General features: G+C 39.9%; 1 protein-coding gene across 1 annotated transcript in view; it reads left to right on the forward strand.

Moving 5' to 3' along the window:
* Positions 1-2,869: 2,869 nt before the first annotated feature.
* LOC311150049 (chemokine-like protein TAFA-5) overlaps positions 2,870-21,061 on the forward strand; it is a gene marked incomplete at both ends in the record, with an annotated part of 67,173 nt that continues 48,981 nt past the window's right edge. Inside the window, one exon of the mRNA XM_084187294.1 lies at positions 2,870-2,954. Within this exon, the coding sequence (XP_084043420.1) occupies positions 2,870-2,954 (85 nt within the window). The remainder of the gene's footprint in view (positions 2,955-21,061) is intronic.

Consider the following 21,061-nt stretch of genomic DNA (forward strand, 5'->3'; position numbering starts at 1 on the left):
CCCTTCCTTTTCCCGTTTGGCAGTGCGTCGCCCATATCGCCCTATTGAACAGGCCGCCCCTGATTATGGCCAAACAGTTATATTTTTGTTTCATCAGACCAGAGGACATTTCTCCAAAAACTACGATCTTTGTCCCCATGTGCAGTTGCAAACCGTTGTCTGGCTTTTTTATGGCGGTTTGGGAGCAGTGGCTTCTTCCTTGCTGAGCGGCATTTCAGGTTATGTCGATATAGGAATCGTTTTACTGTGGATAAAGATACTTTTGTACCTGTTTCCTCCAGCATCTTCACAAGGTCCTTTGCTGTTGTTCTGGGACTGATTTGCACTTTTCTCACCAAAGTACGTTCATCTCTAGGAGACAGAATGCGTCTCCTCCTGAGCGGTATGACGGCTGCGTGGTCCCATGGTGTTTATACTTGCGTACTATTGTTTCTACAGATGAACGTGGTACCTTCAGGCGTTTGGAAATTGCTCCCAAGGATGAACCAGACTTGTGGAGGTCTACAATTTTTTCTGAGGTCTTGGCTGATTTCTTTAGATTTTCCCATGATGTCAAACAAAGAGGCACTGAGTTTGAAGGTAGGCCTTGAAATACATCCACAGGTACACCGCCAATTGATTCAAATGATGTCAATTAGCCTATCAGAAGCTTCTAAAGCCATGACATCATTTTCTGGAATTTTCCAAGCTGTTTAAAGGCACAGTCAACTAAGTGTATGTAAACTTCTGACCCTCTGGAATTGTGATACAGTGAATTATAAGTTAAATAATCTGTCTGTAAACAATTGTTAGAAAAATGACTTGTGTCATACACAAAGTAGATGTCCTAACCGACTTGCCAAAACTATAGTTTGTTAACAAGAAATTTGTGGAGTGGTTGAAAAACAAGTTTTAATTACTCCAACCTAAGTGTATGTGTGATGCGTGTGATAGAAGTAGTCAGGCGCAGGAGAGTAATGTGCATCCAAAAAGTTTATTCCGTCGATAAACAGTTGCGCAAGCATGTGACAACAAAACTCAGGCACAGGGGAAATATCTACCCTGGCAACAACAAGGTAAGGGTAGCTCAACTGAGCTACACACATCTCACAACAAACAATCACCCACACAGACAAGGACGCAGAGGGAACACTTATACAATGACTAATTGGGGATAAGGACCAGGTGTGTGTGATTAATTAGACAAGACTAGTGGAGTGATGATAAATGGATCGGCAGCAGCTAGTAAGCCGGTGACGATGAACGCCGAAACCTGCCCGAATAAGGAAGGGAGGCAGCCTCGGCGGAAGTCGTGACAGTATGTAACCTTCCGACTTCAACTGTATATAAACTTGTATTAATCACAATCAAATTAATGACCACGAGGCCCCCATTGATTTTGTTTTCACTCTCACTCAGATATCATAATATGGCATGTCAGAGCAAAATGTGTAGAAATGCAGGAAATTAGCTTAAAAACTGGGGGGCAATAAAATGTCACTTAGGACCCCCAAAAGGCTATTGCCGGCTATGGCTGCATGTGGGTATACAGACCTGCGAGCCACTGAAGCCCCTCATGATGTGTTCAGATTTTTTGTGGCCATCAAAGTTGCCCATCCCATATACTGTAATTTGTGAAATATTTTTTACATATTCTCAGATGATGGTTTAATTTAGGAAATCTTTTTTTTTATTTTATTTTTTTTACATATTTATGTATTATGGTAATATATGTAACATACATAATTAATGGAGACCTGTATTTATGTACAGAATATTACGAAACGCTCTGAGACCAGGTTGCAGCGACTCATAGGCTTATAGCTGTTTTTACCATTGGGCAAAAACTGGTTGAATCAATGTTGTTTCCACTTATTTCAACAAAATTTTTTAAATGTGATGAAGTTGAATCAACCTGGAAATGTATTGGATTTGCAAGAACTAATCACCCAACTTCAACCAACTTTTAACATAAATCCAATAACATGGTGATTTTTGTTGGTTTATTTAACGTTGAATTCATGTTAGTTGACAACTCAACCAAACGTAAATCAAAACTAGACGTCGAACTGATGTCTGTGCCCAGTGGGAACACTTCGAAAGAGATGGAGACACCGATAGACTCGTTTTAATTATCAATCTTGGCCAAATAATTATAATAACTGACAAATGCGATATGCTTTTGTGAGTGTATAATACAAAACGAATCCAACAAAACAGCACTTTTATAAGCGGCCTTAACATGTTGATGTTTATTGCAGTCGCTTGCACGTCACAAGTTACCTTGCAGAAATGTATATCCTGTTTTGATTTTCACTAGCCTAACTTTCATTTTTATTGGGCTGAAAGAACAGTCAGTGGGTACAGGTTGCGTCGTCGTAGGCTATTCACGTTCAAGCGCAAAGTTGCTTACGATTCTTGCTGAGATCTTTGTGTTCGCCTCCGCGTCTTGCAGAAGGCTAATCTCTCCATCTGCAGTCCGTGGATGGATAAACCTGACGGTCTATATGGGATAAACCTGTAACCTCCACCGGGATTAATGGTAGGCTATTTCATATCGCTGATGTTTCATTATAATTTTCTTCTGCATTTGAATGTATTTAGAAACTTGCCAAATTGACATCTCATTTTGATTAAACTTTGGGCTATGATGCTTGTATCGGTGTTCCATTCCCTGCAAATCATTGACAGACAGTCACAGAAGATGATAAAAGGGGCATTTTAACATAAGGGATCGTGTCAATCATAATATTTTGGATTTTCCTCCACTAATTTACGCCGCAAAATGGATGCCAACGATGGGCTATCACCACCTTAAAACCACATTAAAAGTAGGAATAAGGAGGGATACGTCGAGACTGGGGAGAACGGCTGCGGTCGGGAAAAGGGAATGAAGACGCTCTCAGCAGGTGGAGGAGCGTCACTCTGCTGTCTGCTGCTCCTGTGGGTCATCTACTCCCATCGCCTGAGAGAGGGTAAGTGCATAGCCTACATGATGCATGCCACGGTTACTATACTTACTGTACATTCTAATTAATGCAAGGAGACAGGACAGATGCAAATGGATCATTGTCTTGATACTCCTTGATCTCAGTGTATAATTATAGATACAGAATGTTGTTTTGCTTTGTTTTATTGCTTTTTTACATCAAAAATTACCCTCTGTTAGGGTTGGTATTGTAGCCAATCAGCATTCAGGGCTCGAACCACCCAGTTTATAATGTCTGATAAACCACAGCTTTTAGCCAATCAGCATCCAGGACCCAAACTACCGGGTTTATAATTGTTGTTAGGCTACTCAAAAGATGAATGCGGGAAGCACTGCTACTGTCATGTATGCTTTGGACTATCCCTGGCTGTGATGTAGCCTATTCATTTTGCTATTAGGCCTACTCTATTATTCGTCATCATGTGCCTTATGATTTCATACTGGTTTGTATTCATTCCTTGCTATGTCATGACAGTAGTAGCCTACCCTGTTGAATTATGTATGCGCTAGTGCAACTACACCTTCACTAGTCCACAGAATGGAAAGCAAAACCATGTTTCTGTCCGTTACATCGGCAACGATTTCTGTCTAACAGGGAAGGACACCAAAGCTTAGGAACTTGGTTATTCACTTATTACTACTGTGTTAATTTTCTTCTCTCTGGTTCACAAGGCAAATGCCTAATATGTCCTCCTCGGCTCCTCTTCTCTCAAACCAACAATATTTTATCCTTAAAAAGGATATTAATTTCTTTGACCCAAAATGATTGACAAAAGGATGCTGTGTTTGAGTCTGTTACAATCCTATTATTCATTCATTACCTTGTTACAGGCTGTAGAAACTAGCCGATCAATTGAGTTTCATCTTTCACAACCCACTCCCATGCTGTAAGTAATTGAGGCTACAGATAAAGCCCCTAGGGAATGTCTAAAGGCTTTATAAAACATAGGCCTACATAAAGTATGCATATACACTATTATAATAATATATGCCATTTAGCAGATGCTTTTATCCAAAGCAACTTACAGTCATGCGTGCATACATTTTACTTATGGGTGGCCCCAGCGGTAGTCGAACCCCCTTTGGCATTGCAAGCGTGCTCTATCAACTGAACCACACAAGAACACTACATCCTTCACAAATGATCTATATACTTTAGTCAGACTCTATAAAGCCCTGAACTATGGAATACTATGGCCTGCCCTCACGATGTTGATCAAACCTGCACCTTGACCTTTTCTCTATGTAGCCTACAGTAGTTCAGTTTTGGGATAAATTACTATTATTTTATTCTCAACCAAACAAGAAGGATCCATAGTCACAAAGATGAGGACATCCTTGGGCAGCCATGTTGATCTTTTGGAAACATTGTTGAGAATAAACGTAGACAAACATTTTATCCCCATTGACTTCTCTTTCCTTCGATCCCAAATCGATCACTTGCCCCTACCTCCTGTGCACTTGTGGAGATCTGAAAGGATTAGATATAATATGGTAGTAGCTCCCAGCCTGGCTGATGCTACTCACGTGGTACAGCGAGGAAGAGCTGGTCTGGACAGGAGTCTGTTTGTTGGTGCAATATTCCCACGCTGTTCTCAAACATTAATTTTTTCCTGGGTTGTTGAGACCTCTCGTTGTTTGGATTAGAAAATCCAACAGTTGTATTGGAAGGGGACGGCACTTGGGGGCTGTGTGTGGTTGTCCATGTGGGTGTTTGAATGAGAAAGACACAGAGGAGAATCAATCAGTAAAAAAGCACAGCCCCCTTCATTATTGACGCATTGTGCCTACAACATCAAGGAGCCTTTCCGGACTCTAAAGTCAGGAATACTTAGAGTTTGAAGTCAACCAGACTAAGTAGCTCCACCTTGCCCTCTGATTGACTAGATGGAATTCCATCCATATCGCTTACACCTGTCCAATCCTCTCAGATCTTCACACGTCCATAGAGGCTAGTATATGGCTCGATTTGATTTAGGATTGGGCGCTCCTCCAGCATTTTGAAGTCTTCTCAAGTTTCCCATCACTCAAGTCAGATACCTCTTAGATAGTATGGACATAAATTCACCTCAACTTCCCTATTGTATGAGTGTGCACATACACTACATGACCAAAGGTATGTGGACACCTGCTCGTCGAACATCTCATTCCAAAATCATGTGCATTAATATGGAGTTAGTCCTCCCTTTGCTGCTATAACAGTCTCTTTTGGGAAGGCTTTCCACTAGATGTTGGAACATTGCTGCAGGGACTTGCTTCCATTCAGCCAAAAGAGCATTAGTGAGGTCGGGCACTGATTTTAGGCGATTAGGCCTGGCTTGCAATCGGTGTTCCAATTCATCCCAAAGATGTTTGAAGGGGTTGTCAGGGCTCTATGTAGGCCAGTCAAGTTCTTCCACACGATCTCGACAAACCATTTCTGTATGGACCTCCCTTTGTGCACGGGGGCATTGTCATGCTGAAACAGGAAAGGGCCTTCCCCAAACTGTTGCCACAAAGTTGGAAGCACAGAATCGTCTAGAATGTCATTGTATGCTGTAGCGTTAAGATTTCCCTTCACTGGAACTAAGGGGCCTAGCCCGAACCATGAAAAACAGCCCCAGCCATTATTCCTCCTCCACCAAACTTTACAGTTGGCACTATGCATTGGGGGAGGTAGCGTTCTCCTGGCATCCACCAAACCCAGATTCGTCCGTCGGACTGCCAGATTGTGAAGCGTGATTCATCACTCTAGAGAACGCATTTCCACTGCTCCAGAGTCCGATGGCGGCAAGCTTTACACCACTCCAGCCGACTCTTGGCATTGCGCATGGTAATCTTAGGCTTGTGTGCGGCTGCTCGGCCATGGAATCCGATTTCATAAAGCTCCCGACTAACAGTTCTTGTCATGACGTTGCTTCCAGAGGCAGTTTGGAACTCGGTAGTGAGTGTTGCAACCGAGGACAGACAATTTTTATGCGCTGCATGCCTTAGCACTCGCTGGTCCCATTCTGTGAGCTTGTGTGGCCTACCACTTCGCGGCTGAGCCGTTGTTGCTCCTAGACATTTCCACTTCACAATAACAGCACTTACAGTTGACCAGGGCAGCTCTAGCAGGGCAGACATTTGACTGAAGGTGGCATCCTATGACGGTGCCACGTTGAAAGTCACTGAGCGCTTCAGGAAGCCATTCTACTGCCAATGTTTGTCTATGGAGATTGCATGGCTGTGTGCTCGATTTTATACACCTGTCAGCAATGGGTGTGGCTGAAATATCAGAATCCACTAATTTGAAAGCGTGTCCACATACTTTTGTATGTATAGTGTATCTCAACCACACCAGACCTTACACAGCTACTCAGTTCTCCTAGGGCCCATCTCCACCTCCACCTCCCCCAGAGGCCCCTGGAAGACCCTAGTTGCCTAACAAAAAGAGGTATTGGCGAGCCGGTCGTGAATCCCGCCATGACTGGCTGCATCGCCTCCCCTCTATAGCGGAGCCATCCGTCACAGCGGCAGCGACAGGAAATCAAAGTGCAGTAGCCTGTCCAGTTCACACCATTGGGCCCCAGCCCCACACAGATGGATGGCCTGTCAAGCCCCTCTCTACGCTCAGCAGTTTATTCAACGATAAATTTGGAAATGTCTGTATTTCCCTCCCCGGAGCCAATTCCTCCAGTTGTTCAGTGGACCAGTAGCTCCCCTCTCTTCACTTCAACCTCAGCACCTTTGTTTTGGATGTGGGTCAGAGGAGAGGGTGGAGAGAGAGAAATGTTCTCTTTGATTTATGAGGTGGAGGTAGGTGTTGTTTGGACTATATCAGCATCGTAAGGTGGTGATGATGGAATGGTAAGTTTGTCACTTTAGCTGTAGCCTGCTATGTCCAGCCTACTAAGTCCATTTGAAGCAGTCTTCTCCGGCAGCTCAATTCAGTGGTGACAAGTCACAGTGAGGACGATTTTGATCATAAATTGATGATAAATTGCAAGTAAACCACTACTCCTGTTTCGCAGGTAATGAAGCCATAAAACTATGGGGATGTTTATGGAAAAATGAAAATATTTTTACAGCAAAATCAATGTTGCTGCACTCAAAGGCCCATATTTTACAGCTCCCTGAATAGGAATTATATTTTGCATCAGCAGTTTGACTCACTTGCGGTTGAGTGTGTAGTTATTTTCTCTGTGGAGTGCATTGGAGTTTAAAATGCTTGATGTCAGGGAGAGTGTGGGTGGAAAGTGTAAATATTATCAGTAATTGTCCTTGTCCTTTTCCTTCCAGTCTTTTTAATCATTTTATTCCATGAAAGGTGCTCCTTCCTGCATTTTAAAGGTTTACCCAAATTACTTAATCACAAAAATGCCTCCTTACCTAAGAAAAGTAGTGTATTGCAATCCACAATCTGGGCTTGGACTACTTTTCAGAAACAAGCATTGATGACCAAAAACCAAAGAGAATGAATGGCCCAAGCATACTCTTGGGCATTATGAGTAGAGGTAAATCCCTTTGAATTCAATCACTTTTTGACAGCACCCCTTTTGATTTGAACAAAAACTTCGGTACATATTTGCCAATTGTAGAAGTGCTCAGAAAGTGACTTTTTGGACCTGAATGCCAAAACGTTCAAGAGATAAGTGTTCAAAATGGATCCCTTTTGCATACCCTTCCATACCATGAGATATCCATGTCTTCTTCACTGGAAAATATTAACATTGAGATTTATATTATTTAAAAGCTTTCAAACAGGGTTGTCAAACTATCTTATAATTTCTTGAAATAAACATAGATTTTTTTCATATTTGCATATGTTGTAGCTTAGATCCTATTTTACATCATCTGAGGTTTTTGTGTTGTGCCCACCATTGGTTGAGACATAACATGCTCTTGAATAAAGGGTTGGTGTCATGTTTTGGCTGATAAATGGGAATAAAAACATTCAACTTTAAAATGTACAAAGATGGTTGGAAGTCCAGGGAGGAGTAGGCAGGAGGCAGTCACAGGTTTAGAACTACTGAATTTATTAAAGCACAATAGCTTAAAGCGGGACGAAACCCACAGTGCAAAATATAAAGTACTCTGGAAATAGTAAGTGCAATACCTCTCAGGAAAACAAGCAACATATACAATGACCGACAAAGACAAATGACAGAGGGACTATATATACAGTGATAGAGTGGGGATTGGAACCAGGTGTGTGTAATGATGAAGAGACAAGTCCGGGGTTGATGAGTGAAGGGCATTTGCCAGCAGCAGGTTCGTCAGCAGCTAGAAGGCCAGCGACACCGAACGCCTGAGCTGGACAGGAGGGGGAGCCAAAGCGAAGGCTGGTGTGACAGTATTTTTTTATTTTTTTTATTTTGTGGGGGTGGGGAATGGATCAGCTTAATATTGCAGATAGATTGTATCTTCTATCAATGTAATTGTCTGCATCACTTCCAATCCCCCATGTTTTTTAAATATATACTCCCCTTTATTACTTTTCAACCCCGCCATCCTTTCCCTACTTGGAGTTAATTAGTGAACAACAATGCCCAGGCCTCTACTTCCGGTCTATACTTACTATCTACACCTTATGGACACAGTTAATTTTACAATAATTATATTATAAATATATATATATATATATATATATATATATATATATATATATATATATATATATTTATATATATATTTTTTGCTCCTGAACTTCTACTCTCAACCTCTCCGATCATTTTCATGATGTCCATCCGGTTTGCTTCTATATGCCATATCTTTCTAACTGTGCTCTTTCCCAAAAGCTCCCAACATACAACCTATATACTTATTATGGACACAGTATGCTTACATTATTAGCTATCTTTGTTATTATTTGTTGTTATGTGTTATTAGTCCCATCCTTCAACTCCATTCAACACCACCCATCTATCGCTTAACACCATCCATATAGGATTTCTATTTGCCATATATATTTCAACCGTACTGTGATGTTTTACAAAAGTTCTGAACCTTTCTATTCTCATTGCTTCTACAGATTGTGAATTAAAAATAAACATTTTTGCTAAAAGTATTATTATATTATTGATCGATTGACTATGACTTTTCAGATCACCCAGTAATGCTATCTGCAAGGTTAGCTCCAGGTAAATATTGCAATCCTTTAGCCATTCCTGGACCTGTGTCCAAAAACAAGCTACAAATGGACAGAACCAAAACAAATGATCTAATGATTCTGTCTCTTCGCAGCAAAATCTGCAGAGCTGGGAAGATTGTATCCCCCATATAAATAACATTCTATTGGTAGCAAGAATTTTATAAAATAATTTAATTTGAAAGATTCTAATTTTTGAATCCGGTGTCGTTTTGCGTGTCAGTTCATAAACACTATGCCATGGGATCGGTACGTCAAAAATCTCTTCCCAACTATTTTGCAATCTATATGGGACGGCTGTCAATCCTTTGGTCCTTAAGTGAAACTGATATACTTTTTTATTTATCACAGTTTTCCTTAACCAATTATGTTCTTTAATGCAAGGCCGACAGACAAGTTCCTTACTTTCTCCCCCTTCCACTTTCCTATTCCACTTTTGCGGTAAGGCTGCAATTATTTGGTTGTAATTTTGGGTAGAGCAGACATTTCCATATGTTTTTGTTAGCTGCATGTGCGACATAACTCCACCAGTCCTACCGATGATATCATTTACGAAGATTATACCTTTTTTAAACATTCTGTCAAAAAAGTACGTTTTTTTGTCAATTAGTATATTTGAATTTAACCACAATATTTGTTGCATTATTTGTTCTGTCGTTTCTGGAGGATTAAATTAAAATTGCAACCAACTTTCTATGGCTTGTTTTAGAAATAGTGATATTTGGGAGATGATTTCCTTTTCAAATAACTGCAAATGAGTTGTAATCTGAATAAAGGGAAAAAGGCCTTTCTTGGGTGAGACAATCTTACTAATTTGCTTGAGAACCCGTTTGGATTTAAGTATAACTTTTGTATGACTGAAGCTTTTAGTGATAGCTCTAATGCTTTAATATTTAATAATTTCTGTCCTCCGAATTCATATTCATTATATAAATATGCCCTTTTAATTTTGTCTGGCTTGCCGTTCCAAATAAAATTGAATATTTTTTTCTCATATAATTAAAAAAACTGTTTGCTAGGCGTAGGCAAGACCATAAGCAAATAGGTAAACTGGGATAATACTAAAGAGTTAATCAGGGTCATTTTTCCACAAATTGACAGGTATTTTCCTTTCCATGGTAGTAAGATCTTATCTATTTTTTCTAACTTTCTATTAAAATGTATTGAAGTGAGATCATTTATTTCCTTTGGGATATGTATTCCGAGTATATCCACATCACCATCAGACCATTTTATTGGTAAACTACATGGTAATGTAAAAATTGTATTTTTTAGTGATCCAATACGTAAATAGTACATTTGTCATAATTTGGTTGTAATCCAGAGAGGTTAGAAAATGTATCTAGATCCTCCATGAGGCTGTGGAGGGATTCTAGTTGTGGATTTAAAAGAAAACATGAATCATCAGCGTACAATGACACCTTTGTTTTTAAGCCCTGGATTTCTAATCCTCTGATATTATTATTGGATCTGATTTTAATAGCTAACATCTCGATGGCCACAATAAATAGATATGCTGATAGTGGACAACCTTTTTTCACTCCTCTTGACAGTTTAAAACTTTCTGAGAAATAGCCATTATTTACTATTTTACACCTAGGGTTACTATACATGATTTTGACCCATTTTATAAGAGATTCTCCAAAATTGAAATGCTCCAGGCATTTATATATAAACCCCAGTTGAACTTGATCAAATGCCTTTTCGAAGTCTGCTATGAATAGCAGGCCTGGTTTCCCATATTTTCCATAGTGTTCTATTGTTTCCAATACTTGCCTTATATTATCTCCAATGTATCTTCCATGTAAAAAACCTGTCTGATTAGAATGAATAATATCCGACAATACCTTTTTAATTCTATGTGCTATACATTTTGCTAGAATTTTTGCATCACAACACTGAAGTGTAAGGGGCCTCCAATTTTGTAAATGGACTGGATCTTTATATTTTCCACTTGTATCCTGTTTCAGTAATAATGAGATCAGACCTTCTTCTTGAGTGTCAGATAATCTATCATTTACATAGGAGTGGTTAAAACATGCTAATAACGGTCCTCTTAGTGTATCAAAAAAGGTTTGGTATACCTCGACTGGTATGCCATCCAACCCTGGAGTTTTCCCAGACTTAAAGTCTTTAATTGCATCCAGAAGTTCCTCCTCTGTAATTTCACCTTCACATTAGTCTTTCTGTGTGGCTGTTAATTTGACATTATCAATAGAAAAAAAATCTCTACAATTAGCTTCAGTTAGAGGAGATGGAGGCGACTGAAAAGAAAACATATGCTTAAAGTACTTTGTTTCTTCTTTCAAAATATCATTTGGTGAATTATGGGTGACTCCGTCAATTGTAACCAGTTTCATTAAGTTCTTTTTGGTAGCATTCCTATGTTGAAGATTAAAAAATAATTTTGTGCATTTTTCCCCATATTCCATTCAGTTTGCTTTATTTTGATAATATATTACATTTGATCTTTCTTGAATAAGTTTCTCCATTTCTTTTTGTTTTTCCTCTAATTTATTCTGAGCCTCTATGTTACAGTTTTTATTGCCATCTATCTGTTCTGTTAGACTTTCTATTTCCTTTCTTAGTATAAACTCTTTTGACCTAAATTGCTTTTGTTTTCGAGATGAGTTCTGAATTGCATGGCCTCTAAAGGCACATTTAAACGTGTCCCATACAATAAGGGGATTCACTGTACCTATGTTATGTTGGAAAAAGACAGTTATAAATTCCTTTGTTCTAATTATAAATAAATTATCATCCAATAGGCTTTGATTAAATTTCCAATATCCTCGCCCACGTGGAAATTCAGTAAGAGTAATGTATATGCCTATTATATGATGGTCCGACCGCATTCTGTCCCCTATCAACACTTTTTTAAACTTTTGGTGCCAACGAGAATGAGATAAGAAAGAAGTCAAGACGACTAGCTTGATTCAGTCTCCGCCATGTATATCTCACTAGATCAGTATATTTAAGCCTCCATATATCTACTAGTGCTAATGTATCCATGACATTCACAATTTCCTTAAGAGCATGTGGGTGATTGTTTGTGGTGTGATTTCCTTTACATTTACGTCATTTAGCAGACGCTCTTATCCAGAGCGACTTACAAATTGGTGCATTCACCTTATAGCCAGTGGCATAACCACTTTACAATTGTTTTTGTTTTGTTTTGTTTTTTTTTGGGGGGGGGGGGGGAGAAGGATTACTTTATCCTATCCCAGGTATTCCTTAAAGAGGTGGGGTTTCAAATGTCTCCGGAAGGTGGTGAGTGACTCCGCTGTCCTGGCGTCGTGAGGGAGCTTGTTCCACCATTGGGGTGCCAGAGCAGCGAACAGTTTTGACTGGGCTGAGGGGGAACTATGCTTCCGCAGAGGAAGGGGAGCCAGCAGGCCAGAGGTGGATGAACGCAATGCCCTCGTTTGGGTGTAGGGACTGATCAGAGCCTGAAGGTACGGAGGTGCCGTTCCCCTCACAGCTCCATAGGCAAGCACCATGGTCTTGTAACAGATGCGAGCTTCAACTGGAAGCCAGTGGAGTGTGCGGAGGAGCGGGGTGACGTGAGAGAACTTGGGAAGGTTGAACACCAGACGGGCTGCGGCATTCTGGATGAGTTGTAGGGGTTTAATGGCACAGTCAGGGAGCCCAGCCAACAGCGAGTTGCAGTAATCCAGACGGGAGATGACAAGTGCCTGGATTAGGACCTGTGCCGCTTCCTGTGTAAGGCAGGTTTGTACTCTCCGAATGTTGTAGAGCATGAACCTACAGGATCGGGTCACCGCCTTGATGTTAGCGGAGAACGACAGGGTGTTGTCCAGGGTCACGCCAAGGCTCTTCGCACTCTGGGAGGAGGACACAATGGAGTTGTCAACCGTGATGGCGAGATAATGGAACGGGCAGTCCTTCCCCGGGAGGAAGAGCAGCTCCGTCTTGCCAAGGTTCAGCTTGAGGTGGTGATCCGTCATCCATACTGATATGTCTGCCAGACATGCAGAGATGCGATTCGCCACCTGGTTATCAGAAGGGGGAAAGGAGAAGGTCCGTTGAGCTATTTAAAACAGTATTATAATCCCTCACCATAATAATATTGTCTTGAATTGCTTGCAGGGTTGATCATTTATTATATATATTGTCAAAGAATTGTGGATCATCATTATTTGGTCCGTAAAGGTTAATGAGCCATATCTGTTTATGGTCCAATAACATATTTAAAATAATCCATCTACCTTGCGTATCTATTTGGACAATTTGCACATTCGGATCGAAATTACTATTAATTAATATCATCACCCCTTTTGAATTTCTTTGCCCATGGGAGAAGTATATTCCAACCCCCCCCCCCCCCCATTATTTTTTCCACGCTACTTCATCTCGAATTGTTGAATGAGTTTCCTGTATACAATATATATTATATTCCTTCTCTTTGAGCCATGTAAATATTGTTCTTCTTTTGTTATTATCAGCTAAGCCATTACAATTATAACTGGCTATACTTAGTTCACCATACACCATAATGAGATACAAGTTTCAAGTCTATTTATCATTATATATGTTTGTAAATTTACCAATAAAAAATACCGTAATGATTGAGTGTCCATATATGGTGTGACATTATTACTTTAGTGACTTGTTGCATACAAGATGCAAGTTTTGGAATATTTATATTCTGTATATTTGTATTCTTCTTTTCACTCTGTCATTCATGTCATTATTGTGGAGTCACTACAACATTGATCCATCATCAGTTTTCTACAATCACAGACATAGAACTCTGTAGCTGTTTTAAATCACCAATGGCCTCATGGTAACATCTTCGAGCAGTTTCGTTCCTGTGCTGCAGCTCAGTTCAGAAGGGCGACTATCTTTGATATGTCTAGGTCGTTTAATATATAATCCACAGTACAATTATTAACTTGACCATGCTTAAAGAGATATTCAATGTATGATTTGTTATTGTTACCCATCTACCAATCACTCCCACATAGAAAATACTACAGTTTACTATAGAATACTATAGTACTTACTATAGTATTCTGTAGTAAACTGTAGTATACAATACTTCACTCACACTTCACTGTAGTGTCCCTCGATCATGTATAGTACTTACTATAGAGGTCTTGTAGTTGACGTAAGACGCCTCCTTGTGGCCATGTTGGAAGACCATCGCATTAATTCTTCTGACAAAAACAGCTGAGTGGCTACCCCAAACTGCATGATAACAGTGCCTAAAACTAGTTGATTCATCACTACTGTAATTTTCTGTGGAATATTTGGCTGCTCTAACAAGGCAGGAAAGACAGTGGGGAAAAAAAATATTCCCCGCAATCATGAAACACCTTTGTTGATACGAATGAGATAAGACTCAAGAACTGTAAGAAAAGCGAAGAAACCTTTTTGCCGGTCTAGACCTGAACCCAGACAGCTGTCATTACAGGGTATCCTATGATCAATTCATCACTGGTAAATCAAGTTTGATCGATTTCTAATTTAGTTTAGCTGTAACCAGGTGTTAACAACAACACTGTCTACAGTAAGTTAGCCAAAATTAGCTAGCTAGATAGCTTGTAGTCTAGCTCTTAGCATGTGTCGCATGAGTTTCAAGTTTTGGGGAAGCAATATTTTCACCATAAAAATGCACCTTTATAACAAAGGATTGCATGCCTCTATCATCACATTTTCACACTAATGTAAGCCTACTATTCCTAATGTTATGAGTAGATTGGATAGTGATAATTTAGGGTTTTAATAAGCGCATAGTGGTATAGGCTTATAGGCTACATCAGAGACGTTTCTTTCCTTTGAAAAATGTGGCGTTTGATAAATATTTCATGGAATTCTACTACACTTTATATGACTGGAGACATTAGCAGAATATGTTATAATACGATGGTAGCCAACTGACAACAGATCAATAAAAAACAACCTTGTCTTGAATGCAACCATATGCAACCATCCCTAAAAGGGATCCAGCTTTTGTCAAAATAACTTCAAACATAGTTTTTTTTGCATTTTAGCTAACCCTAACCTTTCTCCTAACCTGCTGCGTAAATTCTCCTAATCTGCTATGAAATGTCAAATATTATGTTAATTTGACAAAAGTTGGATTCCTTCTAGCCATGACCATGGAAAGGGGAGACGCAAATTATATGATATGACGTCCATATACCCTGGAGGACATTATTGTCCCAAAAACTCCAGTGGTTATCATATATTAATATAATAACCCAATGATAATTTGTTGAGAACTTTATTAATAAGGAGAGAAAATGTATGGACATAGGACAAAGGCCTCAATGGTATAGGACAACCTGCTGTGTTGACTATTGGTTGTTCCAGCCCAACAATATACAGTTGAAGTCGGAAGTTTACATACACCTTAGCCAAATACATTTAAACTCAGTTTTTCACAATACCTGACATTTAATCCTAGTAAAAATTCCCTGTCTTAGGTCAGTTAGGATCACCACTTTATTTTAAGAATGTGAAATGTCAGAATAATAGTAGAGAGAATGATTTATTTAAGCTTTTATTTCTTTCATCACATTCCCAGTGGGTCTGAAGTTTAAATACACTCAATTAGTATTTGGTAGCATTGCCTTTAAATTGTTTAACTTGAAACAGAAATTAGAGACAGATTCCCTTCCCTCTTTATTGCAGGATTGTGATCAACATCAACCCTAGTTCATCTTGAATAATAGTTAAGTTAACAATGAAAACAAGTTTAAACTTAACTTCAAAGAATCAACACTATTTCATATCATTTCAAAGTGTACAAGTAAGCTAACTCATATGTAAAGGTTAGACATTTTAGTAACACGTAGGCTATTATTACTAAAACATAATTTCAGGTGAACAACAAAAAGTAAATACCAGAGGTGGCCAACTTCGCTCCACTGATCCCTGATCTACGGGGGGAGCAGACTTATGTTCCTGCCTAGCAATAGCACACTTGATTATTAACTCATTAGGTTTGGTACATTAAATCAGATGTGTTAGTGCTGGGCTGGAACAGAAGCCTGCACACCCAGCAGGGTTGGCATGCTCCAGTTGTAATAGGTTTATACATTGTGTGTGACTTTTAAACTGTTCACAAAATGTGCTAACATAGATACACATATAATCCATGGTATACAAGGATGTACCCTTATTCTCTTGGGACATTCATTGGGACCTCTTCATCTGCAGACAGGGTTTTACGGATCTCTGTATCTGAGGACAGAAAACATCACAAAAGAAACAGGCTGCATTATACTGAAATTAGACAGCCCTGAATATTATGTTGCAATATCTCTCTGTCCTCAGTTTTTCTCACTAGGGACTGGAACTGGAGAATATTTTCATAATGTCCTCCCACAAAGGTACCTGCCCTATCCAGAGTAGCCTACTCTCCCTTCTGACAGATGGAACTGCTACCTAATCCTTTCACCATCTTCCATGGCTGTTAGCTAGCTACCTAGCTACAAATGCATTTAGAGTTACAACAATAAATACGTAAATCGCTAGCTAACTAGCTAATATGAAGTTAGCAAGCTGGTGAGCAGCTCATTTGAGTTAGCCTGTACACTAAGTTTCTGTAGCAAGCTAGCTAATAATACATCATTTTTTATCATTTTCAAAATATATTTACTTACTTGAATAGGTTCTTCCACTGCCTCCATTTTCTGGGTCCTTAGAAATATGAAATAATAGGCAATCTTCCCGACGTTTCCGGGTGGTAGCAAAACACAGCCAGCCATGTGGACGATTGGGGAACTTTCAACAGACTGACTTTAGTCTTCCAAAATGGCACCTGGTGTAGTTGCTAGATGATTTGTGACGCAACTGGAAGCCCTCTATAGAATTGTGTATGCTGTTGAATACTATACTACACACTGTAGTATCCCTCGATTGTGTAGTGCTTACTATGCCCATTCCCCTCCCCACTATCCTAATTTGTGCCACCCATGAGTGAGAAACCTACATGCTAAGTATATACCATATATTGTGTTCCCTATATGTTAGAGAAAAGAGCAGAAGCGCTGAACATAGCCGTTCAGATCCCAGTCCTAACAACTTACAGGTTATGGACAATTTGCGCTTTTAGTATTTGTCCAGTAGGTTTCCTCGATCAGAAAGCCCAAACAATTGAACAAAAATATTATTATAAAAAAGATAATGAAACAAAAGAAAAAAAAAAAAAAAACACTATTAGTAAATACCAAGGGTGAAAGTAGATTTCATTTCTTGTGCACCGTAACATTGTATTGGCCTAATCATAGAATTACATATAGAATCCCTATTAGTTCAATAGGAGCTCTGTGGGCCTAGTTTTAAAGATTTGTCATTTAACTTTTAAAATGTATTACTTTTTATTGTGGCATAAACACAATGAGTTTTGGTGTTTTTTTATCTGATTTTCAAACAATCACTTCAAAGGTCTCCTTTACTAGGCTACCCATGCACATTCATCCACTCCCAACATATTTCCAGCCTCCAAACAGTGGTCAATGGAAAGAGATATCTGTTACACAAAACACCAAAAAGTGTAATGACATTTGGCGATTGTCATTAGGGCAGAATTGATGCATCCACTGCTGTCTGTGCGCGTCTCGGTGTCGGCCACTCATCTCTGCCTTGGTAAATGTCTGTGTTCTCCTCGACCCACATCGCATTTTGGAGCGTAGGCTATACCACCTGTTTTCAAGTCCGCTCATTTTTCATGCCTCTGACATGTGGTAATGATAAATAATGGTGTAATAGCCTACAGTTTTCTTGACATTTTGTTTTTGATTATTGTAATAGGCTCATGTTTTACCGGTACGGCGTACCCCACTGTATATTTTGCCGGGACGCAGTACCAGACCGTATCATCTTACTTTCACCCCTGGTAAATACTAAAGTATATTATAGTAATGTTCGCAAAAACACTACAATAAACACTACAGTATACTACAGTCATATATGCAAAAATACTACAGTAAATACTACAGTTGTCACGGATCCCCCAGGTACTGCTGCTCACCAGTTCCGGAGGTCTACGTCACCGGCTTTCTAGGCGTCACTGACATGGATCATTACCACCAACCCCGGACTGTCTTATCTCATTACGCACACCTGGTTCCCATTCCCCCTGATTAGTATGTGTATATATGTGCCCTCTGTTCCCCATTGTCCTTGTGTAGAGGTTACACCTCGCTCTTTGTTTGGGTTACATCCCTTTTGTGTATATATATATATATATATATATATATATATAAATATATACAGTGGGGAGAACAAGTATTTGATACACTGCCGATTTTGCAGGTTTTCCTACTTACAAAGCATGTTGAGGTCTGTAATTTTTATCATGGGTACACTTCAACTGTGAGAGACTGAATCTAAAACAAAAATCCAGTAATTCCAGTAAATAAGTAATTAATTTGCATTTTATTGCATGACATAAGTATTTGATACATCAGAAAAGCTGAACTTAATATTTGGTACAGAAGCCTTTGTTTGCAATTACAGAGATCATACGTTTCCTGTAGGTCTTGACCAGGTTTGCACACACTGCAGCAGGGATTTTGGCCCACTCCTCCATACAGACCTTCTCCAGATCCTTCAGGTTTCGGGGCTGTCGCTGGGCAATACAGACTTTCAGCTCCCTCCAAAGATTTTCTATTGGGTTCAGGTCTGGAGACTGGCTAGGCCACTCCAGGACCTTGACATGCTTCTTACGGAGCCACTCCTTAGTTGCCCTGGCTGTGTGTTGTCATGCTGGAAGACCCAGCCACGACCCATCTTCAATGCTCTTACTGAGGGAAGGAGGTTGTTGGCCAAGATCTCGCGATACATCGCCCCATCCATCCTCCCCTCAATACGGTGCAGTCGTCCTGTCCCCTTTGCAGAAAAGCATCCCTAAAGAATGATGTTTCCACCTCCATGCTTCACGGTTGGGATGGTGTTCTTGGGGTTGTACTCATCCTTCTTCTTCCTCCAAACACGGCAAGTGTTCAAATACTTGTTCTCCCCACTATATATATATATATATATATATATATATATATATATATATATATATATATATATACAGTGGGGCAAAAAAGTATTTAGTCAGCCACTATTTGTGCAAGTTCTCCCACTTAAAAAGATGAGAGAGGCCTGTAATTTTCATCATAGGTACACGTCAACTATGAAAGACAAATTGAGAGAAAAAAATCCAGAAAATCACATTGTAGGATTTTTTATGAATTTATTTGCAAATTATGGTGGAAAATAAGTATTTGGTCACCTACAAAGAAGCAAGATTTCTGGCTCTCACAGACCTGTAACTTCTTCTTTAAGAGGCTCCTCTGTCCTCCACTCGTTACCTGTATTAATGGCATCTGTTTGAACTTGTTATCAGTATAAAAGACACCTGTCCACAACCTCAAACAGTCACACTCCAAACTCCACTATGGCCAAGACCAAAGAGCTGACAAAGGACACCAGAAACAAAATTGTAGATCTGCACCAGGCTGGGAAGACTGAATCTGCAATAGGTAAGCAGCTTGGTTTGAAGAAATCAACTGTGGGAGCAATTATTAGGAAATGGAAGACATACAAGACCACTGATAATCTCCCTCGATCTGGGGCTCCACGCAAGATCTCACCCCGTAGGGTCAAAATGATCACAAGAACGGTGAGCAAAAATCCCAGAACCACACGGGGGGACCTAGTGAATGACCTGCAGAGAGCTGGGACCAAAGTAACAAAGCCTACCATCAGTAACACACTACGCCGCCAGGGACTCAAATCCTGCAGTGCAAGACGTGTCCGCCTGCTTAAGCCAGTAAATGTCCAGGCCTGTCTGAAGTTTGCTAGAGTCCATTTGGATGATCCAGAAGAGGATTGGGAGAATGTCATATGGTCAGATGAAACCAAAATAGAACTTTTTGGTAAAAACTCAACTCGTCGTGTTTGGAGGACAAAGAATGCTGAGTTGCATCCAAAGAACACCATACCTACTGTGAAGTATGGGGGTGGAAACATCATGCTTTGGGGCTGTTTTTCTGCAAAGGGACCAGGACGACTGATCCGTGTAAAGGAACGAATGAATGGGGCCATGTATCGTGAGATTTTGAGTGAAAACCTCCTTCCATCAGCAAGGGCATTGAAGATGAAACGTGGCTGGGTCTTTCAGCATGACAATGATCCCAAACACACCGCCCGGGCAATGAAGGAGTGGCTTCGTAAGAAGCATTTCAAGGTCCTGGAGTGGCCTAGCCAGTCTCCTGATCTCAACCCCATAGAAAATCTTTGGAGGGAGTTGAAAGTCTGTGTTGCCCAGCGACAGCCCCAAAACATCACTGCTCTAGAGGAGATCTGCATGGAGGAATGGGCCAAAATACCAGCAACAGTGTGTGAAAACCTTGTGAAGACTTACAGAAAACGTTTGACCTGTGTCATTGCCAACAAAGGGTATATAACAAAGTATTGAGAAACTTTTGTTATTGACCAAATACTTATTTTCCACCATAATTTGCAAATAAATTCATAAAAAATCCTACAATGTGATTTTCTGGATTTTTTTTTCTCATTTTGTCTGTCATAGTTGACGTGTACCTATGATGAAAATTACAGGCCTCTCTCATCTTTTTAAGTGGGAGAACTTGCACAATTGGTGGCTGACTAAATACTTTTTTCCCCCACTGTATATATATATATATATATATATATATATATATATATATATATATACACGTGTTTGTGTTGGGTGGAGAAATAAACCCCTAATACGTATTCCTGCGCCTGTCTTCTAATCATTATACAATGTGACAGAATAATCAACCCATAAAAATGGAGACAGCGGGAAAGGCCCAGCTGGCGACCATTGTAGAGATAGTCCAGCATCACGAGGACTGTCTCTCCAGACTCGGCAGTGCCATGGACAGCGTGCTGGCAACCATCCTGCGGTTGGAGGGGAAAGTGCAGTGTAATCAGGGAAGTTAACGTGGATGGTGAAATGCGCAGCAGAGGGC

Source organism: Coregonus lavaretus (assembly GCF_964263955.1).
Source record: "Coregonus lavaretus genome assembly, chromosome: 22".
Taxonomy (NCBI): Eukaryota; Metazoa; Chordata; class Actinopteri; order Salmoniformes; family Salmonidae; genus Coregonus; species Coregonus lavaretus.